General features: G+C 39.5%; 2 protein-coding genes across 2 annotated transcripts in view; both read left to right on the top strand.

Annotated features, from left to right (window-relative positions):
• LOC130073205 (gastrula zinc finger protein XlCGF57.1-like) overlaps positions 1 to 21,701 on the top strand; it is a 250,423-nt gene that overhangs the window by 215,594 nt on the left and 13,128 nt on the right. The window lies entirely within an intron of this gene.
• On the top strand, positions 15,904 to 17,051 carry LOC130073232 (uncharacterized). The gene is made up of 2 exons (XM_056238701.1): positions 15,904 to 16,077; positions 16,249 to 17,051. Exons 1-2 carry the CDS (start codon positions 16,018 to 16,020, stop codon positions 16,999 to 17,001), a joined length of 813 nt encoding a protein of 270 aa, XP_056094676.1. The 5' UTR covers positions 15,904 to 16,017; the 3' UTR covers positions 17,002 to 17,051.

Raw genomic sequence — 21,701 nt, forward strand, 5'->3', positions numbered from 1 at the left:
GTAATGTTGTGTGGAGCTGTACAAAATGTGCCAGATACTGTGTGCATAGAACTAAAATTGTGCTTAGTTGATGTTGAGTTGTATTGCTAAACTATACACTACTCCATCCCAAGGTGACTGAGACATATGCCGACTTCTCCAGAGCGGAGTCGCCAATGGTGTGTAGCATGAACATCACCTGTGAGGTTCCATTGGTCAACTCTGCCCTTGGGATGGTGCAAGCCGGAAGCCTGATTGCCTACCAACAGCCAGCAGCAGCACATAGAGATCTATCCTTCCACGTTGCCCCACCTCGTCCATCCCTACCCTTGCAAGGTTACCACTTACAGCCCTCAATCTACATGTCTAACACCACTGAGGCAGAGTGCAGGCACTTACAGAGCCTACAGGTGACCTGGGACATGGCAAATAAACTGGAAAGTGCCACAAGAAGCCAAAGCTCCTGCGAGGAATGGCACCAGTTGCGGAGACCAAGACTCACTTCCTCCCGTTTCAGGGAGATCTGCTTTGTCAGCAACAAATGTGAGGACAGTCTGGCTGATAGGATCCTGAAGGGAACATACCAGACAAAGGCCATGAGAAGAGGACTGGAGTTGGAGGCTGATGCCATATGGGAGTACACTCAAATAAAGAGGGTCAACCACTATCCGTGTGGATTTATAATCCACCCAGACACGCCTTGGCTGGGAGCATCTCCGGATGGACTAGTTTTTGACCCGACAGAACCGTCTCCTTTTGGTCTTCAAGAAATTAAGTGCCCAAATGTTAAAAACTACGTTGACTGTCCCTATGTTAAAATGACCTTAGGCAAAATGGAGCTGAAGACATCACATGCGTACTACTACCAAATTCAGGGGCAGCTGTTGGTAAGTGGCATGACGTGGTGTGATTTTGTTGTGTCGGCGGAGGAAGACACGATGATTGCTAGAATATACAGAGACGTAGAAGTGTTCAAGGTCATCAGAGACAAAGTTGACCAATTTTATTTCAATGTTTATATGCGAAAATGCATGTAACTGATCAACTTAATAAACAATGCAAGCTTAAACATGCAAACTTGGCTGATTTACTTTTTACAATGTTGGTTTAGACAAACAGCACATAAAAGTGGAGTCCATATACCTAGTGTAATAAATAACATTTATATAAATAACATTAGTTATATTAAGAATGCACGTGCACACACACGCACACACCATTCAACACAAGGTCAACATTTCAAACCTCATTTGCCCAGGTCTTGACCAGAGGGCCATTTTGGAAATTAGAGAGTAGACAGGCGACTGTAAAAATTTGATTAATACTCCCTGATATGGCAAGCGGGATTGTGGTTTCAAACAGTTTGTTTTCTTTCACTCTTCTGATTAGCCTCTCTACATGTACCCTCAAGCGAGCAATTGACTGTGTTTCCAGCACATCTGCCTCTGCCATTTGGGCCCTCTGGATGACAAAGGCTGGGCGGTAAACAGTCCCAGGGGTCAGGTCGTCCACCAAGAACCCTTTGTCCACCATAATTGCTGTGTCAGGGGTAAGGAGGTTTTTGATCCCAGACTGACGGAATATTTCCTTGTCGCTCATGGAGCCCTCGAAGAGGGGCGAGATGAATGTCAGAGCTCCATGAGGGGACATACCAACCATGGCTTTAAAAGTGCAATGTGATTTATAGTGTGAAAACACTTCACTTTGTAGAACCAGGGAAGATGGTGTCTGGCACCGTAGTTCAGTGCAGTCAAGGATGACTTGTGTGTCACTGTATGCATTGAACTCTGGTGGAAGATTGTCCTTAACAGCTGCAGGAGTACATCCAGTAGCTTATATCACGTACACATTGGGGGTGGAACAGTACATGTATTCGTATTGAACCGAAACGGTGTGTGTGAGAGAGAGAAAAAGAGAGGTGCGGGCGTGGTCGAACAGTGGAAACATAAAAACATACTCCGTCATTTTGTTCATACAGGACATCATTCAAACTGCAAAGTGTTTACTTATATTTGTGTACACTCGCAATAAAGCACAACATTGTGCTTTTGTCACACTGTAAACTCTTCAAACTGTACAAACAAACCTACATCTGTTACCCAACCAAAATCACACACACACACACACACACACACACTGTTTAAAAGCAAAAAATATTTATCCAACCCCATTTAAAAACAGTCTGTCGGTGACATCTTTTGGACATTTATCATATTGCATTGATTTTAATTTCTTGTCCTCAAACGAGATATATCCAGCTGCAGACCCGCAGCACCACCAGTTTCAGAACCCCAGTGCCAGAACCCCAGCGCCAGAACCGGAAGTGAGGGAGGGCGGAATTATTTACAATGACACAAGCATGGTTATTTTTGCAAGTATTTGAAAATATTTAAAATTGTTGCACCTTTTAAATAATATTTAGGGTATGTTTTTATTACACAGTGAGTCACTGCTCGTTGTATGAACTATAACTGGTATGTGACAAATAAAGAGCAAGACAGCGCTCGTGTTGTTTGAAGACGTGAGAGTGCGCGCGCGGCCAGGGCTCTCTCTCTCTCTCTGCTCGTTAAACGCCCTGTCATGCGCAGCAGTCATTCTATTCTCCATCACTCACCGATCAAAATAGGCTTTGGCGGGACAAAAATTTGCTTTGGTGGCCGCCAAAAAGCGGACGATCTGACGGGTTTTAGAAGATTTAATACAACCTGAAACTAAAAAACAGACCCGACCTCTATTTGAGACCGGCCTTTATTTACCCAGACCTGCAGCCACACCAGGCGTGTAAAGAGACAAGTACGGTACATTTTTATTGTTTCTTTTAAAAACAATGCGGGATTTTCTCTCTCTTTTTAGATTTTTGACATTATTTTACATAAAGAAAAATGCATGCTGCACATGTTCTTGTGAAATAAAGTATATTTTATATAAAATGACCATAAGTTTCAAGTATTATTTTCACCATCATGATCAGGAAGTAGCTCTCATAATACAATGAAACGGATAACTATATAGAATTATATTACACAAAATCAATGTTTTAAAATGCTTATTGTAGCTACTATACCTTAATGTATCATTATAACACGTATAAAGTATGACGTTTCGTGTGTAAAAATGCCGTTTCGTGTCTAAGCAAATTACGCTCCAAAACGTTAGGTGGCGTTACTCGGTTTAGAACGTAAGCCGCCCCTCACTTCCGGTCCTGGCGCTGGTGTTGGAACGTAAGCTCCACCCCTTACTTTCGGTTCTGGCGCTGGGGTTCTGAAACTGGTGGTGCTGCGGGTCTGCAGCTGGATACTATTGCCTCAAACAGAGTACCAATCTGTTTATTTTTAAGTTACACATTCTACATTGACTAAAAAAGATGGTATTTTAATGGTAGTATTATTTTATACAGAAATCAATCATTTATAATTCAGATGAGAATAAAGTTAGTGTTAATTAAAATTTTAAGGAAAACAAATATATTGATCTAAAATATAGCAAATTAATTTTAAATTCATTCAGGTACAATTACCAAACATATCTCAAGGTCTTTTTGTCTTTTTATTAATGTAATTAATAAACTAATAATATAAAACTATTGTCAATGCACTACAAATAAACTGGTTCTATGCCATTACTTTATTAATAAAAATTATTTAAAAAATACAAGGCTTAAGACAATTATTTTCTTTTGGTGGTACAGCCTGAGACATGCACAATAAAAAAAAATTCCTTCTACATTTTTGTTTTGCTTTTCCCTCCATTGTACCGAACCGTGATGTCTGAACCGAACCGACTTCTGTTTACCGTTCCACCCCTAGTACACACAAAAACATACATTCACCCACATAACAATTAAATCCCTCACAGATAACCATGTGTATAAAACCATGAGAAGGGCACACTTACAGTTGGTCTGGTGACCGGGCTTTCAGTGACTGTGCTGGTGGAAGATGCTCTCTTGGCTCTGCTGGTCACCCTGATCATTTTGGATGTTGCACTCTCTATCAGGCTCCAAAAAGCCATCAGGTGCTTGTAAGATGGGAATCTGAAATATAGTATCGTCATGAGAAAGGGAAAACAGAGAAAATTGTAGTAACACATAGAAACGGACAATGGCAGACAAAGTACACAAATACTGTACATTAGTGAAAGTAAATCACTTAATATGCACTGCTGTTGAAATTACACAGCCTAGCCTCTCATTCTGTTCAATGTATTTTTTTTAAATATTGCTTAATTGTTTTCTATTTTTCGAGGTAAATGCAAAATCTTTCGACTAATGCTGTGTTGAGTAGTAATTCACATAATTAGCCTCCCCAAGAAAAGTAGGTAACTTACTGGATTACATTTACTTAGTTACTGTCCAACACTGAAAACAGAAAGTGGGATTGTACATCCTACCTGGTGTAAAATCTAATGTCCTCAGGTGACGAGGCAAATCGCTGAAGCCCAAAAAAATTGTTTAGATGGAGAGTTTGGACTTGTTCTCTCAAGGCCTCAATTTCTGCCTTCATCCTCTCGTACTCTTCCCTGTTAACACAAACGGTGGGTCGGCTTCGTGCTCCATCGGGACGGCTTCCTCATCAGGGATGGCCTCATCCTCGATGTCCTCCAGCTCAGGCTCTGGACTCGAGGGTTTAGTACGCCGTTCCCAAACTCCGGCACGTCTCTTCACCGAGTAGTCGTTCCAGTGGAACAACGATGGCACTGCATTACGTGATAAAACCCGTCTACCCTTAGCAGTCCTCCGGATTAAATGTTCTTCAAAGTGACGACTGCATACCTTCGTGTTTTGAGTGACTGTAAATTCCGCCCGTCGTATTCTGTGCAGCCACTTAGCACATAGGATAGCCTCCTGAGGAAACCGATGAAAACTTAATGCACTGTTGTGTCGACGTGAAGCCGAGCAACTTGGCACACAGCAGTGATCCTTTGAGCCGGCCACAGTTTTCATCAGTTTAAATGTACCACGTACATTGTACTTCTTTCGTACACTAGCACCACTCATTTTGCGAACAACGCCGACGGCTCTGCATTGGTTGCTAGAATGTAAATAGAACGACCGGATATGAATACGCCAACTTCTAGACAAACCGGAAGTTTGTTCCTTCGCCTGTGCACGTAGCCCATAAGATTCTGAATGGAAAGTTTACTTTTAAAAAGTTGCCAAATGGTTCCATTGACAAGACCAAAGTGAGTCTGTGTGTTTTGTCATTGTGAATTGCGCTATCATCATCGCAGCACGTCCAGTCTGAAACACCACTTGATGGCCAAGCACACACATACATACACACACACACGCACAGTTGATGCGAATTCTCCGCCCCCTCGTCAATATCAGGACCTCGTCAGTATTTCTTTCACCCTTTTATTGATGGCCAGTGTTACATTGTGTGAGAGATTATTTGCTCCAAGTGAGAATGTTAGTGTGAAATTGAACACAGTATATGCCAATGTTGTTTTCAATAAAAAAAAACATTTGCACAAAGCAAGCCGATCCACTTTTCCATGTTGATGAGCATTAAAATGAGAAAAAATAATGGGACAAAAAGAAATCAAGAGACATTTAGAATAGATAAAAACGTGCGATTAATTGCGATTAATCGCGAGTTAACTATGACATTAATGCGATTAATCGCGATTAAATATTTTTGCACTAGAAATTATCTGTTTTACTTTCGGATTTTCTCCATTGGTTTTCTCGGAGTTTACTCTGATAATTTACATTTGTGTATTACATCCATAAGGTGGTGCTTGTTGCGGTCCTTTGTTGTCTTGCATTCAACAGCAAGTTCAAATGAAAATGGCTTCACCATCACAACCGGTTGAACACGACGCTCCGTCTTCTTTCAAATCGAAAGTATGGGTAAGTTTCGGTTTTCATCAAAAAGCGAATAGTAAAGACCTTGACACTATTTATATAATTATTCTCAGGTTTATGTTACTCTATTTTGTCTGCTTTATGTTACTCTATTGTATTTAAATAATTTTAAGTTATGTGCTGGGAGCTCAGCATTCATGTGAGAGGTCTCCAATTCAGAGAATAATGACGTCCTGTCCTGTAATAAGGTCCTGTGTCCTGAATGTTCAAGTTTTTGCACTATCCTCCTAAGTTTTTGCACTTCACTTAATGCGTAGAAGATAATGTTCACAGAATTAAATGTGACATTTGAAGTGAGTTGAGCAGTCTTATTTTCCTCATTTTTTGTAATGCCTTTGAATAATATGGGGGACATGAATCGAAATATATCGCAGAATCGAATCGCAATACTTGCTGAATCGCAATATGTTAAGAATTGCAATAATATTGAATTGTGGCCCAAATATCGCAATACTATCCAATCGTCACATTTTTGCAAATCCCCACCCCTAATGTCAATAGGTTATATACGTCTTATACTTCGTGTTATTTTAATTTGTTTATTATAGGTTTATTAAAATTAAACTAAATGATCGTAAAATTAAAACATTGATCAGGACTTGTACTGTACTGTGTTGTACATTATCTGTTTTATATTCTAGTTTTAAATGTTATATTCTGTACATGTATGTATTGTGATATTTTATGTGGGGTATATGTAATGTATGTTATTTTATTTGTTTACCTGCCCAGGGACAGCAGATGTAAACTAGCTATTAGCTAATTCTGGTGCAATTACTTTTAATTGTGCATTGTCCCTGTAAAAATAAACAATAAAATGAAATGAAATGAATGACTTGCTAACCGATGTTAGTCGGCAGCATTTGTGTTTTTGCATTCTTTATTAAGAATTAATAGGCTTACAGTAGGTTGTTATGATTAGCATAATTTTCTTTAATAAATAATTAAAACATTTCAACATAAAACATTGGAATAGAAAAATATTCCATTAATGAGGCTTTGCATGAGAATAAGACGTTAAGCTCATTCTCTTGACAGCGTTCAGATGATAGCTGTGTGATCAACGCCTCAACATGTGCGTCGCGGTGCTTCAAGTGTGCCGAGTTCGAATGTCAGCTCTACCATCTTCATAATTTTGTCTCTAGTTTAATATTTGTAAAACATCAAATAAAAAATGAAATATTAATTTATTGATTCAAAACACTTTTCTGAGCTTTTCTTATGTTTGATATATGTTTTTCTGGCATTTTTATTAATAGGTGTTTAGACGATATAACATTGTAGCCTACATTGCTGCTAACCGATGTTGGCCGACAGCGTTTATGTTTTACCCAAGCGGCAACCTCCCTGTCTCTCTCTTGAAACCAACACGGAAGTGAATTAAACGGCAATTCATCTACTGGCCGCTTGAAGCTGACAGCAAAAGTGAGTCAAATCTGCATCTCCCCCATGTTAAAATGGCCAACTTTACAGCAGAAAAAAAACATGTTTACAGCCTGGAGCAAAAAGTGGCTTTGGTCTATACAGCTAATTTTGCCCTTCATGACAACTGTGAGGGGGTTGAATTTTTTTATAACTCATCCGTTTAAATTATATTAAGCCTTAAATGTCTGCATAATTAAGGGTGTGTCCACTTTTGAGTGACAGGTGGATTCCCGGTGCTGTGGTCATTAGTCATCATTAGGCGTTTGTCTGCTGTCTGTTAGCCGTCACGTTACCTCAGCAAATAACAGAGCGTGTGGAGGTTACAACAACAACCCCAATGTAAGGCACTTCCGAGGGGCATACACGCGCCTCCTTGTAAGGCACCAGGTGAAAAGGGGCACAGGCAGGGGCGTTGCTAGACCCCTTTTACTGGGGCACGTGCCCCAGTATAAATCTGCTGTTCCCCAGTAAATCTGAAGTTTGAGTTTAACAATTTATTTTATTTGTCAGTGTATTTAATAGAAATTATATTATAGTGTAATAGAAATGATCTATTTGCAACGCAGTAATAAACCAATCAACGCTTGTAAAAGCAACGCAGTTTAACCGAAAACAGAAGCTAATCCGCGCGCGTCTGTGTACTGTTTCCTAGCAACTGCAGCGCGCACATATCTGAGTTCACCGAAGTCCGGCGGTGTTGGCACGCTATTAAGGGTAGGCTATGAAAACATGACGGAACAAAAGTTTGTAAATAATACAAATCTAATTTTAATTCATTATTTGCTTATGTAAATGGACATCCGAAAAATTTTTGTACGAAGCAAGGACAGGGAAGCAGAGAGGAGAGATGATGAGTTTGAGGGAGGTAAGACTTGATAAACAATTTACATCATCAGACATCAGATGCAAAAGCATCAAGCCTCAGAAAAACCCATATGAAAAACCTCTGCCAAGAAATGGAATTGCACTTTACTATAAGCAAAGACTTTTTATACAGAAAAACAGTGCACTAGTCTCGCATTAGCCTACTATGAATGGGAGAAAGTGCAACGTGCAAATGGCGGAACAAGTCCCGTATTTGTTCCGATGAGACTGTAATCTTCGCTAATCTTGAACATGTTTTACGCAAAAAAAAAAAAAACTTTTGTTGGGAATATTTAGATTTTGTTAAAAAGGTTATTTTATAAGGTGAGATAAGGTATTGTCGCGACACGCAGGACTCATTTACGGCATTATAGTATTTAATAGTAATATTGAGTGATAAAAAAGTGATATTATATATCATAATATATTATATTAAAGAGTGATATTATATTCTTAAAAAAGTTTTTATTAAGTTCTTTGTCTTTTCAGGTTTCACCGGTTATGATAAGACTTGAATTGTAATGACTATTATAACTGCATGTATGCATATGATATGACGCTGACATTATGCACATTTTGTTATATTGTATGTTGTTTAATTAAAATAAAACATGAAGTGTTGTGCCAACTACTGTGTGCCTAATGATGATGATACATCGCTTTTTAATGAATTATGGTAAAAAAAAAAGACCAATACTTTTATTGAATTAAATATGTATTAAATAAGAATTAAGTTCTTAGTGTAATCTTTAATGTAGTTTATTTGCGCCCTGCAGTGACTAGTACTTTGCAGCTAATAGACATATTCACACTTTTTCCACAGTACAGCACATTCCACAAAAATGCAGGTTTTTTTGTCATGATTCAAAACAATTTGTACATATGTCCTACAACACACACTGCACACACTCACACTCTAAGCTGTCTTATCTAGTTACTTATTCAAGTCCCGGTCCCCATGCAACTGATACTCAACTGACATTGGCTCATCTGCGTTCGAGGGTTTTTTGTCAAAGGTTTGACTGGGACCCAGCAGGTGGAGTAGAAGGAAGAGAGATGGAGCTGGATGAACAGTCGGAGCCAGGGAAAGTGAGAAGGACAGGCGAGAGACAGGAGAGCCTATAGAGGAAACTGAGGAAGAGATGAGCACAGTGGCAGCAGAGAACATTAGACAGGGGGCGAGGGCAAAATCCACTGCTCATAATATAGAGGGAAACATTTGTGACCTGGGGGAAAAGCATTGTGGCCCAAAACAGGTGAAGTTGTCTCAATATCCCCAGCACAACTATGGGTTAAAAAGTGATCTTTTAATTCAAACTGGTTTGGAAACTTTCCCTGGTTGGAGTATTCTATATCTAGAGATGCAGCTTTTTATTTTTCCTGTAGGATGTTTGGTAAAAATTTGAAACATGACACATTTGTTAGCACTGGCCTAACAAATTGGAAAAAAGCTCTAGATCTCTTTAGAGAGCACGAGAAAACACCAGCCCATAAAGCAAGCATTCTGTCCTGGCACAGCTTTGAAGCCAGTGCGGTTCATGAACAATTCCACTCAGCAAATGAGGCAGAAATAAAAGACAGACGGGAGTACCTTACCCGTATTGTTGCTGTGACACAATTCCTGGCCAAGCAAAATATTCCCTTCCGTGGCCATGATGAGGGAGGCTCCAGCCACAACCAGGGGAATTTTCTAGAGTGTCTAAATCTTCTAAAACAATTTGACCCTTTTTTGAAATCCTATTCAGCCCCTTCACACAGCACCTACTTATCACCTGCATCTCAGAGTGAGATAATTGAGTGCTGTGCTGAAGAGGTTACAGCAAATATTGTCAGGGAGCTAAAAGAGGCAGGGATGTTTTCAGTTATGGCAGATGAAGCCAGAGATGGCAATACTGAACAGCTTGCCATATGTGTTCGCTATGTTGCAGAAGATCCAGTGAAGGAGTGTTTGCTTGCAATGACAACACTAAAATACTTTGATGCAGTAAGCAAAACTGCTGCTATAGAACAGCAGCTAATGCATCATGCCATTGCTAAGCTTAAGTGCGTAGCAAAATCATTTGATGGAGCGGCAGTTATGAGTGGGGCTGTAGGTGGTGTACAAGCCAGATTTAAAACAAACCATCCAGAGGCCATTTATGTGCACTGCTATGCGCATCAGCTTAACCCTCTGGGGTCTGAGGTGTTTTCTGGGTCCTGGAGGTGTTCTGACATGCTCTGACATTTGTGCTTATTTCTGTACCTTATGACATTTTCATGGCTAGTCTGATTACACTGTATTCAGCACAAACTCTGCTACAGTAATATGTCAGCAGCATGTAGGTAAAAGTTTGTCGTTTTGAGATAATGACATTTATGCGTGGTTTGTGAAAAAACAAACAAAAATTGTCACTGAACTAAGGTCATGAAACCCATAGTGATTATTTCTTCACAAGACTTTTGAAAATTGTATCACATAGCATAGAGTATTTGCTCCAAAACTATGTGAAAATCATCCTGACTACTCATTCAGATAAGTCAATAAAGTCTTTTAAAATTTGTATGATGTGTTTTGTGTAAGATAGCTTTATGCGAAAGGGTGTGATCTCATTAATATTACTGCTTTTCACACCTGAGAAAGACAAAACCCTCCCCTAATGGCCCTATTAGGTGCTATCAGGCCCTATCATTACGAGGAGCCTTGCACAAAGAATGAGATTTAAAAAAGAATGGCTTTTAGATTATTTGGATTTATTTACAACACAACTTAATCCAAAGATACACAACAAAGGAGAGATATAAAGACAGAGGCTTGAACAGTCACACAACTTTGTGCCATTCCTGAAACATAGTACATACCTGTCATCTCCAAGGTGTTTGATTTTTCACTTTACCATGTTCATGTACAGAGACTCATGTGAATGTTGAAGTCAGCAGGACTCATCAGTGACATCTGGTCCCTGTATATATATTAAAAAAAATAGGGCTGCACGATTTTGGGAATACATTTTAGATTTTTCTGGTTAAAATTATTATTAAATATGAACACCAAGTTTGTTGTGCATTGTTATAGCCTGTGTGTACATACTACACATACATGCATACACACACACACACACACACACACACACACACACACACACACACACACACACAGAGGTGAGCAGGAAGAGCAGAGGTGGTAACAGTGTTATGGCTACAGGTGTTTATAAATGAACATAAAAAACTCAACATTAGCCATCATGGTCAGGGCTATATTTAGGCCTAACAAAATTGGCCCTCAAGACAAAATTCAAAAGCAGTAACACTGCCAACTGTAAGCAGTTTACTGCATTTGGATGTGGTCTTTAAGGCAGTTAGCTAATGTATTTAAAAACATATCCTTTCCCCTAGGTGTGAAATGAACTCCATCTTTCAAAAATAGCCCAGGACTGTCATGTCTAATGTGAGGGTGCTCAATCATGGCACTATTTAAGCTACAAACAAATGTAGCCATAACACTGTTAATAAACTTCCTAGCCTTGTCAAGCTTCACCGGATTGGCACCAGCCTTCCACCGGCACCTCTGGGTCACAGCTGACAACATGATCTTCATGCCCGGGTGCTGGAGTTTAAGCTGGCGCAGGTCCTTCATGGCATTCACCAGCTGGACGCTGCTGACCTCCTCCATGTCATTGCCGCCACAGTGGATGAGGAGGACATCCGGTGCTGCTCTTCCTCGCAGGAAGTGGGAGAAGGAGGAGAGAAGTCCTTTCCACCGCAGTCCAGCACAGCCAAACCAACAGACACAGACGCCTGGCAGACTGAGGTTGCTTCCCATGGTCTCTGGGCACCACGTCTGACATAGCTGTCCCCTATGATCCACACTGTGTCTATGGAAGGAAAATAAATGAGTTTAATAAATGCTTGAGGTAATGAAAAATAAGAATTTAACTATGAAAGGTAGCTCAGTTTTATATGTTGACAATACTGTCACATGTGGTAGAACATAGATCAAGGGAGCAACACCTCAAAATGTAGATGACAATCCAATTTGTTGTTGTCCTTTTAAGACAGACATAATAATATCAGTTGTCAAATAGCCAAGACTAGTACTTACAGTTTAAGCTATGTGCAGACGTTGTGGTATGTTACAAATTAACATATAAGCTCGTATTGCATTCAAACCTTCTATTGTGAAACATAATATACTTGAATTAATGTACAATACTTGCAATGTCGCCCCCACCGACAACGCATAGTATTGCGTGCATCGGCGCATTGCGTATCAAAAACTAGGATGACACATTTGGCTACGCATCGATGCATAATGGCGGCCGAAGCGTAGTTTTGCGGACGCGAATCCGTACCGATCCGTTGACTATGTAACGGCCCTTGGAGTTTATTCCCTTTGCGATGCAAAATGAGAAATACAGAATCTTATTCTTGCGACATTTTAAATTTGTATTGCCAAAGAAATTGCAGCTAAATTAAACAATTAAAAGAGGAACAGTAATGTCTAAAGTAATATTCTATAACTGTCCCAGCTGCTTAGAACTGATAAGTTACAAACAAAAAAGGGGGGATCATATTTGCATAATACCCTGGGAAAGATATAATATATTTCAAGAAATCAAACAAAGAGTAATGGAAAAAATAGTCAAAAGATCATAAACTCTTTTCAAACATATATTGATGCACAGACAATATTTACATAGGCACATGCCAATCAATCACCAGCTAAACAAACTGTCCCAAATAGCAATGATGATCCGTAGATGACCATAAGTGAATACTGGAGAATGAGTTAATGATAGGAAAGCAGGACGTCAAAAGTCAATTTCCTCGGGATGAGACCAAACTGATCTATAGGTTTAAGTGGTCACATAGATGTCCTTCCTTGGCTAATGGCATTTCTGCCTCCAAAGGGAATCAATGATATAGGCCCTCTGGCCAGTAATCCAGTAGGAACATAATAGCACAAAAATCCTGTTTGGGCAGCAAACAGACAGTTTCCCAAAACAGGATTTTTCAAAGACAGTGGTCAACAGCATGTGGCAAATCACAATGGGTATAATTCTCCTTCTGCTACTTCCCCTTTTAAATCTAAACATGGAGTGCTAATAATGACAAATGTACAAAATGAAAATAGTAGAAAGCAACATAAATTAAGAACAAGCGTTTTTCTTTGCCTCTCTCTCACAGACGCGCTGGATTTCTTTTTAGCCAGTCTCCCTCACTGCGTGCGTCGGGTCTCTGTTGATATTAAAGGGTTAGTTCACCCAAAAATTCTGTCAGTAATTACTCACCCTCATATTGTTCCAACCCCGTAAGACTTTCGTTCATCTTCGGAACACAAATTAAGATATTTTTGGTTAAATCTGAGAGCTGGATCACTCCTCCATAGGCTTCTTAAGGGATCGAAACTGTCCGGCCCAAAAGTTATGAAAGACATCGTTAAAATAGTCAGAGTGACTACAGTGGCTCAATCTTAAGTTTATCAAGCGACGAGAATACTTTTTGTGAGCAAAAAAACAAACAAAAATAACGACTTTTTTTCAATTACTCATTTCCTTCTCTGTGGGCCGTGATATTTCACGTAGTGAAACTACGCAAAGCTTCTAGGTTGTAGTCACGCATCACACACATGACCAGCGTCGGCCAATAGTGAGCCTACGTGTGACGTGCAACCTAGAAGTTTTACGCAATATCACTACGTGAAATATCACGGCCGTACAGAGAAGGAAATGATTAGTTGAATAAAGTCGTTATTTTTGTTTGTTTTTTTGATTGTTGACAATCATACACACTACTAGTCTAAACCTTTACAAAACCAGTTGAAACAACTGTATTGAACACTTCAAATGAAATTTTGTGTGAAAAACCTTTAAATACCTACAATATTTATAATTTAATAAGATATAGGGCCTACATTTGACACTACATTTGAATCGAGAGATTTATCCTGAAAGGAATTCTGCCTTTGCCTGTTCTGTATCATCAGGCTGGCTATCCGACATCTCCATATGAAAGAGGGGCGATTAACACTATATTGTCCTGCACCCCCACGATAAAGCACTGGACTGCCCCTCCAAACCCCCCACATGCTATTGCGCAATTTACACTTAAATCTTTATTCTAGACATTAGCATCATTAAAGTGTTGATAATGAATGAATTAAATCATTTAGGCTACATGTAGTAATATTTCTGTCATAAAAGTTTATTAACTAAACATTTAATTATTTCAATAATTACAGAAAAAAAACGCTTCTTCGGTTTAGGCCAGCTTTTTCCAAGCAAAAACTAAATACTATCTTAAAGACCCACTCCGATGAAAATAATGTTTTTCTAGGTGTTAACATGTTCTTGTGGCATTTTTCTTATGTTAGAGGACATATCTTTAGAAAAATAGGCTCAAAGTTGTATTTCTGAGTATTTCTACATTCAAATGGCTGTGAATCAGTAGCAGACGCAAAAATGCCGTTTGAAATAGACTGGAGTTGTGACGTAGTAACTCCACTGGGCGGGGCCACAAGCTCATACTGTGCTCTATAAGTAAACTTAAATTTAAACTTGATTCTGCAGCACTATGATTTATTCTTTGTGTGATAGCTATGAAAACTTCAAAAAGGTTAATCTGACTAAATGTTTGGAGCATGTCCACAAACATATTTATTTACTAACATGTTATTAGGAGTTATTGGCCTGAAATAGTCAATTCAAGAGATTACAAAAACAATAACGTTACCATTCTGATACATCCACTTGTAGACGACTAGATCTATGTACGTCGTCTTGTTCCTCGTCCGAGCTGGCATCTGGCTCAAAACTGTACGGCTGGATAGCTCCAATAGGCTTGTTGCATAAACAGAACGTTCGATATTTCCGGGTTGTCACGGTAGGCCGCACAACTTCCGGTTACGTTGACGTTATCTCCTCTCAGAGAGAGCGAGAGAGTGATAGTTTAGTTAGACGGCAATTATGAGTTTCTCAAGACTAAAAGAAAAACGAATTAAATTACAGCGTCAATCCAGACGAACGTCTTTACACTGTTGTGTGCCGATATGTGGAAATTCGTCGAAATACAATGGAACGATTAGTTTTCATCGCTTCCCTGTGGATCTTGAGGTGAGATCAAAGTGGCTAGTCAAGATCCGCAGGGATAGCTTCACTCCAACTGAATGCACTCGAGTCTGCAGTTGTCATTTCCTTTTTGAGGATTTTGTAACGACGACTGGAGGGGAGAAACGACTAAAGAAAGGCAGTGTCCCTTGTTTGTTTGCCTGGAATGAGTTCAGCGTCCCGGCACCTCGGCTTAATGTCTGGCAACGTCGGCCAAGGCCTCCTTCCCCTGACCTACCGATGGCGTCTGACAACGAGGTGGTCACAGAGATGGAAGTTGTACATCGTGATCACGCCTACTGTGTCACCCCCACTACTGCACTTGTCACACATCATCTGGCAGATGAAAACGAAGCCCTGAGGAGAAAGGTAGAGGAGCTCCAACAACAAGTCCAATCACTGCAACTGCTGTCTCGGTTTGGACTCCAACACCTCCAAGGATCTGATGAGGATATTCGTTTTTACACAAGGTTGGTCCATGCTATTATGCAATTGTATGTAGTAGCTAACTCTATGTGTGTCTGGGTTGCAGTGGGGGTTATAGTACTGAAAATCTATACTAAAGTTAAAGTACAATTACTCCCTAAAAAATGTACTCGAGTAAAAGTAAAATTTCCTTTTTGAGAAACTGAAGTAAAATTTAAAAAAGTATGTTGTTCCATCAATAATATGTCAGTCATCATTTTGTATTATTATGAACATAAAGTTCTAAAGTGATTATAATTTCATTGCAGATTTGCATCATACAAGCATTTCCAGGCCTTTTGGCAATTGGTGGAGCCTGCTGCAACAACTAAAATGGTACGGATCACCAGTGTCCATGCTGCCTCCAAAGAACCTAGCCTTCTGAGACCATCAGTAAGTTATGTTGTTAGTCTTAACATTTGTTACAGTTTACTTGACATATCTTGACTGTCAAAGGCTCCATTATTAATCAAGGGTGTTTTCAGATGATTTGTTAGGGCAACACACATTAATACTACAGTACAAGTGATTTCTAGTGTGTTGTGTGTTTTTGTTTTTTAACAGAGACTAGCACCGATAGATGAGTTACTGCTTTTCTTGATGCACCTTTCTGTGGGCCTGCATTTGAGGGACCTAGCCAAACGCTTCAACATCCATACCACCACAGCAAGCAGAATAATTACATCGTGGACACATTTCCTCTATTATCTACTGGGTTCCATCCGCCTGTGGATACCACCAGAGGAATTAAAGGCTCATCTACCACCTGAGTTTGCTTTGTTCCCAGACACACAAGTGGTGCTTGACTGCACAGAAATCTTTTGCCAAACTCCCTCTTCTCTTCTTTTGCACAGCGAAGTCTACTCCCCATACAAGTCACACACCACTTTCAAGGCCATGATTGGCATTGCACCTCATGGTCCCATCACCTTTGTGTCACCTCTGTATGCAGGTTCCATGAGTGACCGGGAAATTTTTAAGCAGTCAGGAATAGCCAAACTCCTCACACCAGAGATGGCCATTATGGTTGACAAAGGCTTTCTTGTGGACAATCTCTTCTCTGGAAAGGTTTACCGACCTGCTTTCCTTGCAAGAAACAAACAGATGACCAAAGAGGATGTCCAGCAGACACAGTCTATTGCCCGTGTGAGAGTGCATGTTGAGAGGTGCATCAGGCGAGTAAAAGAGAACAAACTGTTTGATAAAGTCATTCCTCTGTCAGTGTGTGGGAGCATTGACCAGTTGTTCACCGTCGCTTGTCTCTTGGTGAATTACCAGAATGGACCACTGGTTAAGGCATGGGCAACACAGAAATGAATGGACTAGAATTTTTATGAATCAGTTTACAATCAGTTCCAATTTCTTTGTTCAAGTTTTATTGTTAATTTTTACGAATCTATACAAAACTTGAACTGATACTGTATGTTGTATGTTTACAAACATACACAAATGTAGAGATGTTATTGTTCATTTTTACAAATCTATATATATCTTTGTAAATGCACTCACACACTCTCTCACACACATACTTGCTCATTTGTTATTGCTGTTCAGTTCATTCCATTTTGATGGTCATGTATTTTTACCCAACATGTAATATAATTGTTCATTTCTGTTCATTTTTGTTCTGTTACAGTTAGTAATAGATGATTGAAATAAATAACATCTTAAGAGTCCAACATTTCTCTTTGTAACACTTTGTTCAGATTTGATTCTAAGCATAATGTAAAATTATTGAGAAACGTTTTTTTTGTAGTTTTTTTCTGTACAAAAAATGCTAAATTTTGACATTTTTTTTAAACATTTTATAACATTTAGATATGAATCCAACTTGTGAAAATATATCTTTCAGGTAGTCAAATAGTATAATGGAGCCATGTAGCTGTAATGTTTCAGGCAGCAAACTTAAAGTTTAATATTCAAACAATCCAACAATCGAAACAAGTGTGTATGAACACAAACAATAACCGGCCAGTGAACAGAGAAACAGGGGGAGCTTAAATACACAGAGATAATGACAAAGACAACAGGTGACGATGATGAGTGAAACACAGGTGAAGGCGGGGATGACAACGATGATGAACAGGTGATGATGATGACGGAGGATACTGGGAAGTGTAGTACAGATGAAGACAGACAGTGAATGTGACAATAGCCATCTAGTGGTTAAATTGATTTTTCAAAAATGGGCATAAATGTTACATTAAACCATTTAAAATTATCCATGTTATCCCCATGAATGAAAGTTAGATATCTGGGTCTTTTATAAAGTGAAATTTGCATAAAATACTGTTGTTGTTTTTTTGTTAAAAGCCTATTTAAATAAATATTTTTTAATCTATTCATAGAAATTTACAAGATATTATAAATCCTCCCAAAACTACACAAATGTTGAGGAAAAACATTAACAAACAGAGTAAAATTGCATTTGTAAAAACATTTTTATAATCCTGTTACAAAATTAAATGTTATTGTCTGGGGTATCTGAAGACCCCAAAGATCACAAGTGACAACATAAATGAGGGTTAAACTGATATGTTGTTTGTTTACAAACATTCACAATTTAATAAATACATACAAAAATAGAACTGATTTACTGTAAATTATTCTAAGAGTAACAGTAAATAGTAACAGTATCTATTTCAAACACACAGCCATGTAAAAATAAAAAAAGAAGTGATCCCCCTTCTCCCTAATGATTTGTGCAACCTCTGCATCTTTGTAGATTCTTTGGATGACCATGTCATCCTCTGCAAACACCACAAAGTCACACCACTCCATTCCACTTATTAGAAGCTGGCCTTGGACCTGCCAGTAGTAGCTGTGCTGCCGTTTTAATTGCATTGTGTTGCCATGCAACTTCAAGTACTTGCAATCAACATAGCTCTTGCAATTTGGACATTTAATCTCAACCAAACCATAGGGAGGGTTTTCGGTTGGGTCAAATACAACCCCGTCAGGAGAAGACCCTAACCAGGGGGCATCAGGGTGGATGATAAACCCACAAGGCCAATAGTTTGTGTTCTTGATCCTGCAGTACTCCTCAATGGCAACAGGTTCAAGTACCAGGCCCCTCTTCATGGCAGCAGTTTGAACAGTGCCCTTCCAAATCCTCTGAGCGAGCTGCTGTGCTGTACTCTCACCTCGAACATGGCACAACTCTCTAAAGTGTGAGGACGTTATTCGTGGTCGACGAACCTGATGCCACTCTGCAGACAAGCTCTGGTCCCGTGTGGAAGCCTCCACCTGTCTGGCCATTTCAATACTTGTCTGGAGGGAGACCAGATGAAGTTGTTGTTGTTCACTGCAAACAAATTGACAGGTTGTAGGCTCCAACCTGTAATCAGCCAACGGCAGAAGTGGAGGTGGAGGTGCATCTGAGTGCAACTGGATGGTCCTGGTGGGTGCTACTGGGTGCTGAGAGGCGATGGCACTTCCCTCCTGCACTTCCCCTAGTGCTGACTGGACTAACGGAACATCAGAACTAATGGCCATGGTGGTGATGAGTGGTGCCAAGGTCGCAGGGAAATCACTATACACCTCAGCCACTTTGAGCATGTCCACATCTGGCAGTTCTCCCCTCAGTGCTTTGTAAAGTGTGCTCCTGTGTACATGGTAACATGCTGTGTTTCAGATGTGTTTATTTTCATATTTAAATCATGTTTTATCTAAATTATAGAAATAACATAAAACATTATTACCTTACACCATTTCCAACCGTCTTTTGCTTGGGTTTGGCTGCCAACACGACCATGTCTCTGACCCGGCCTGGCTTCACACCCTGTTGATAGTAATGGTCTTTAATGAAAGCAAGCTTTGCACACATACCAATTCAGCTGACTGACTACACTATGAAACAGTGTGGTAAATAATGCTCTCAGACTTACCATAGACCTTGGCTTGTGCCAGCGTTGCTCTGTTTCAGTGCAACTAAGGACAGGGGGTACAGCACTGATCTGAAGCTGCGAGAAGTGTGCTGTCTGATAGAGCAGTGCAACATTGTGATTGCACAGTGCCTTACCAGCCACACATGAACACACAGCCTCATACAGTTGCACCGGGAATGAGTGCTCAAGTGTAATCTTAAAAAAAACAAAAAAAAAAAACATTACCAATAACCATTGCCATCTTAAATATAGTACAGGCACAGGAAATGGAACAAAATCAACATTTCAGATTGTTAGTCATGGTAGGCTTAACCATATCATATTAGTTAACAAATGACCAAAAAAGGTCGTTTTTAGTTCTGTTTTTATAAACATTAAAATATGTTAGTATTACATATGTGAGATGTTAGTAGGCTATTACAAGTCAAAAACGTTACATGAATACTGAACATACAGATAACTGAAACTCCAACAAACTTACAACTTAACTTACCATACAAACTTAACTTAAACTTAACTTATAATAAACAACAGCCGTCACAAGCAGTTCCTGGAGTTTTCATGGGGGCTAGGTTAGATATCCGAGTGCTATTTTCTGCCTATGTTACTGATACAGAACCTATCCTAGCAACACAAAATCCCCAGGACATGTTTGGAGCAGAACTGGCTGGAACAACTGAACTATCTTAGATCCTACTCTGAGGTCGTGAGGTTTCTCATTCTTCCTCAGTGACCTATGGCAGGTAGCGCGGACGCTCACTCTCCCTGTCTCTGGCTCTTTGTTTGACACTGAGTTAAGAATAATATCATGTTATGATCAAAACAATTAAAACAATATAATATTCATCAGGCTCATTCAATGTTTAACGTTACCGGTTAGCAAGATAGCTCATAGGCTAGGCTACTAGACTAAAACAAAGCATAGTAAATTAACTTACCTTCGTAATGGTCAATGTAGCTGGAAATATACATTTTAAACCCCTTCTCCCGCTTGCTCTTTGGGGCTGATGTTGAGGATTGTATAATCCTATGTACATCGTTAACGGTAGTCCTTGGCAGGTCCTGCAAGCATCGTGTGTAAAATGCCATCTTCCTCGTTGACTAACTAAAGTTAACGTTAGCGTTCTCGCTCTGACAAGCAGCTGCTCGCTGTCAGACTCGCTCTGACAGGAGTAACCGGAAGTCGTGCGGCCTACCGTTACAACCCGGAAATATCGAACGTTCTGTTTATGCAACAAGCCTATATTGTTCTCCATTTTTGTTGCACCGGTATTGACAGGTTGGGGATGTAAGCTAGCGGGAGAGACAGAGCTCTCAGCAATGGGGAGGGGGAGGGTCGTCCCCGTGCCTCCGTGCCAACGGCTCCGCCCACAACGCAGAGGCGAATTTCTAATGAGCTACTGCCGCTCTGCTGAAGCGAAGTCCCAGAAAACGGCACAGGTTTTGTGATTTTGGCTAAAAATGGCATAATCATAATTTAAAGACCACTGGGAATGTTTAAAAATAGCTAAAAAATATGATCGGAGTGGGACTTTAAAACTCATGTTCATTTGTTGTCATGAACAAAATGTTCACCTCAACATTAAATATTAAATTCCACGTGGGATCTTTGGATATAACCAGGGTGCGATTTGTGAATAAAGCACAATTTGTTTGACATTTTATTCAAAAAAATCTAGAACCGCTTCGTGGTGCTGTTAAACTAAATAACATTTATAGAATAATTATGAACTTAAATGAAACAATATCGCAACAGTTTGACAAATACATTATTTGATCTGTTTTTACATTTTAATTCAGGGCGATTTACATTTAATTAGAGCGAGATTTTCACTCTTGCCTTGTCCTTTCCTCATTGGGAAGCGCTCATACACATGATAGCTAAACATGAGTAGATCGCTGGTGGATCATCTGTGCCTCTCTGTTTCAGATGGATTACATATACATAATCAGATAACATTTATTAAATATTTAGACATTTAAAGCTTTAGACATATTTCTTATCGTGACTGAGCTGAGACAAGTGGCTTTCGGTTCATTTTTGTGATGCGTAGTAGACAGACAAACTTTTTTCGTTAGCCTATATGAATAAAAGTTTACAGTTTTGAATGATGTACTCATATCTGTATG

The sequence above is a fragment of the Rhinichthys klamathensis genome, unplaced genomic scaffold, assembly GCF_029890125.1.
Source record: "Rhinichthys klamathensis goyatoka isolate OS25496 unplaced genomic scaffold, OSU_Roscu_1.1 h1tg000530l_1, whole genome shotgun sequence".
Lineage (NCBI taxonomy): Eukaryota > Metazoa > Chordata > Actinopteri > Cypriniformes > Leuciscidae > Rhinichthys > Rhinichthys klamathensis.

Bases quoted from the DNA above. Each gene is read 5' to 3' on its own strand.
- LOC130073232 (XM_056238701.1), top strand. From the start codon at position 16,018: ATGGTACGGATCACCAGTGTCCATGCTGCCTCCAAAGAACCTAGCCTT. The intron at 16,078-16,248 runs GTAAGTTATGTT...GTTTTTTAACAG, and splicing joins CTAGCCTTCTGAGACCATCA to AGACTAGCACCGATAGATGA.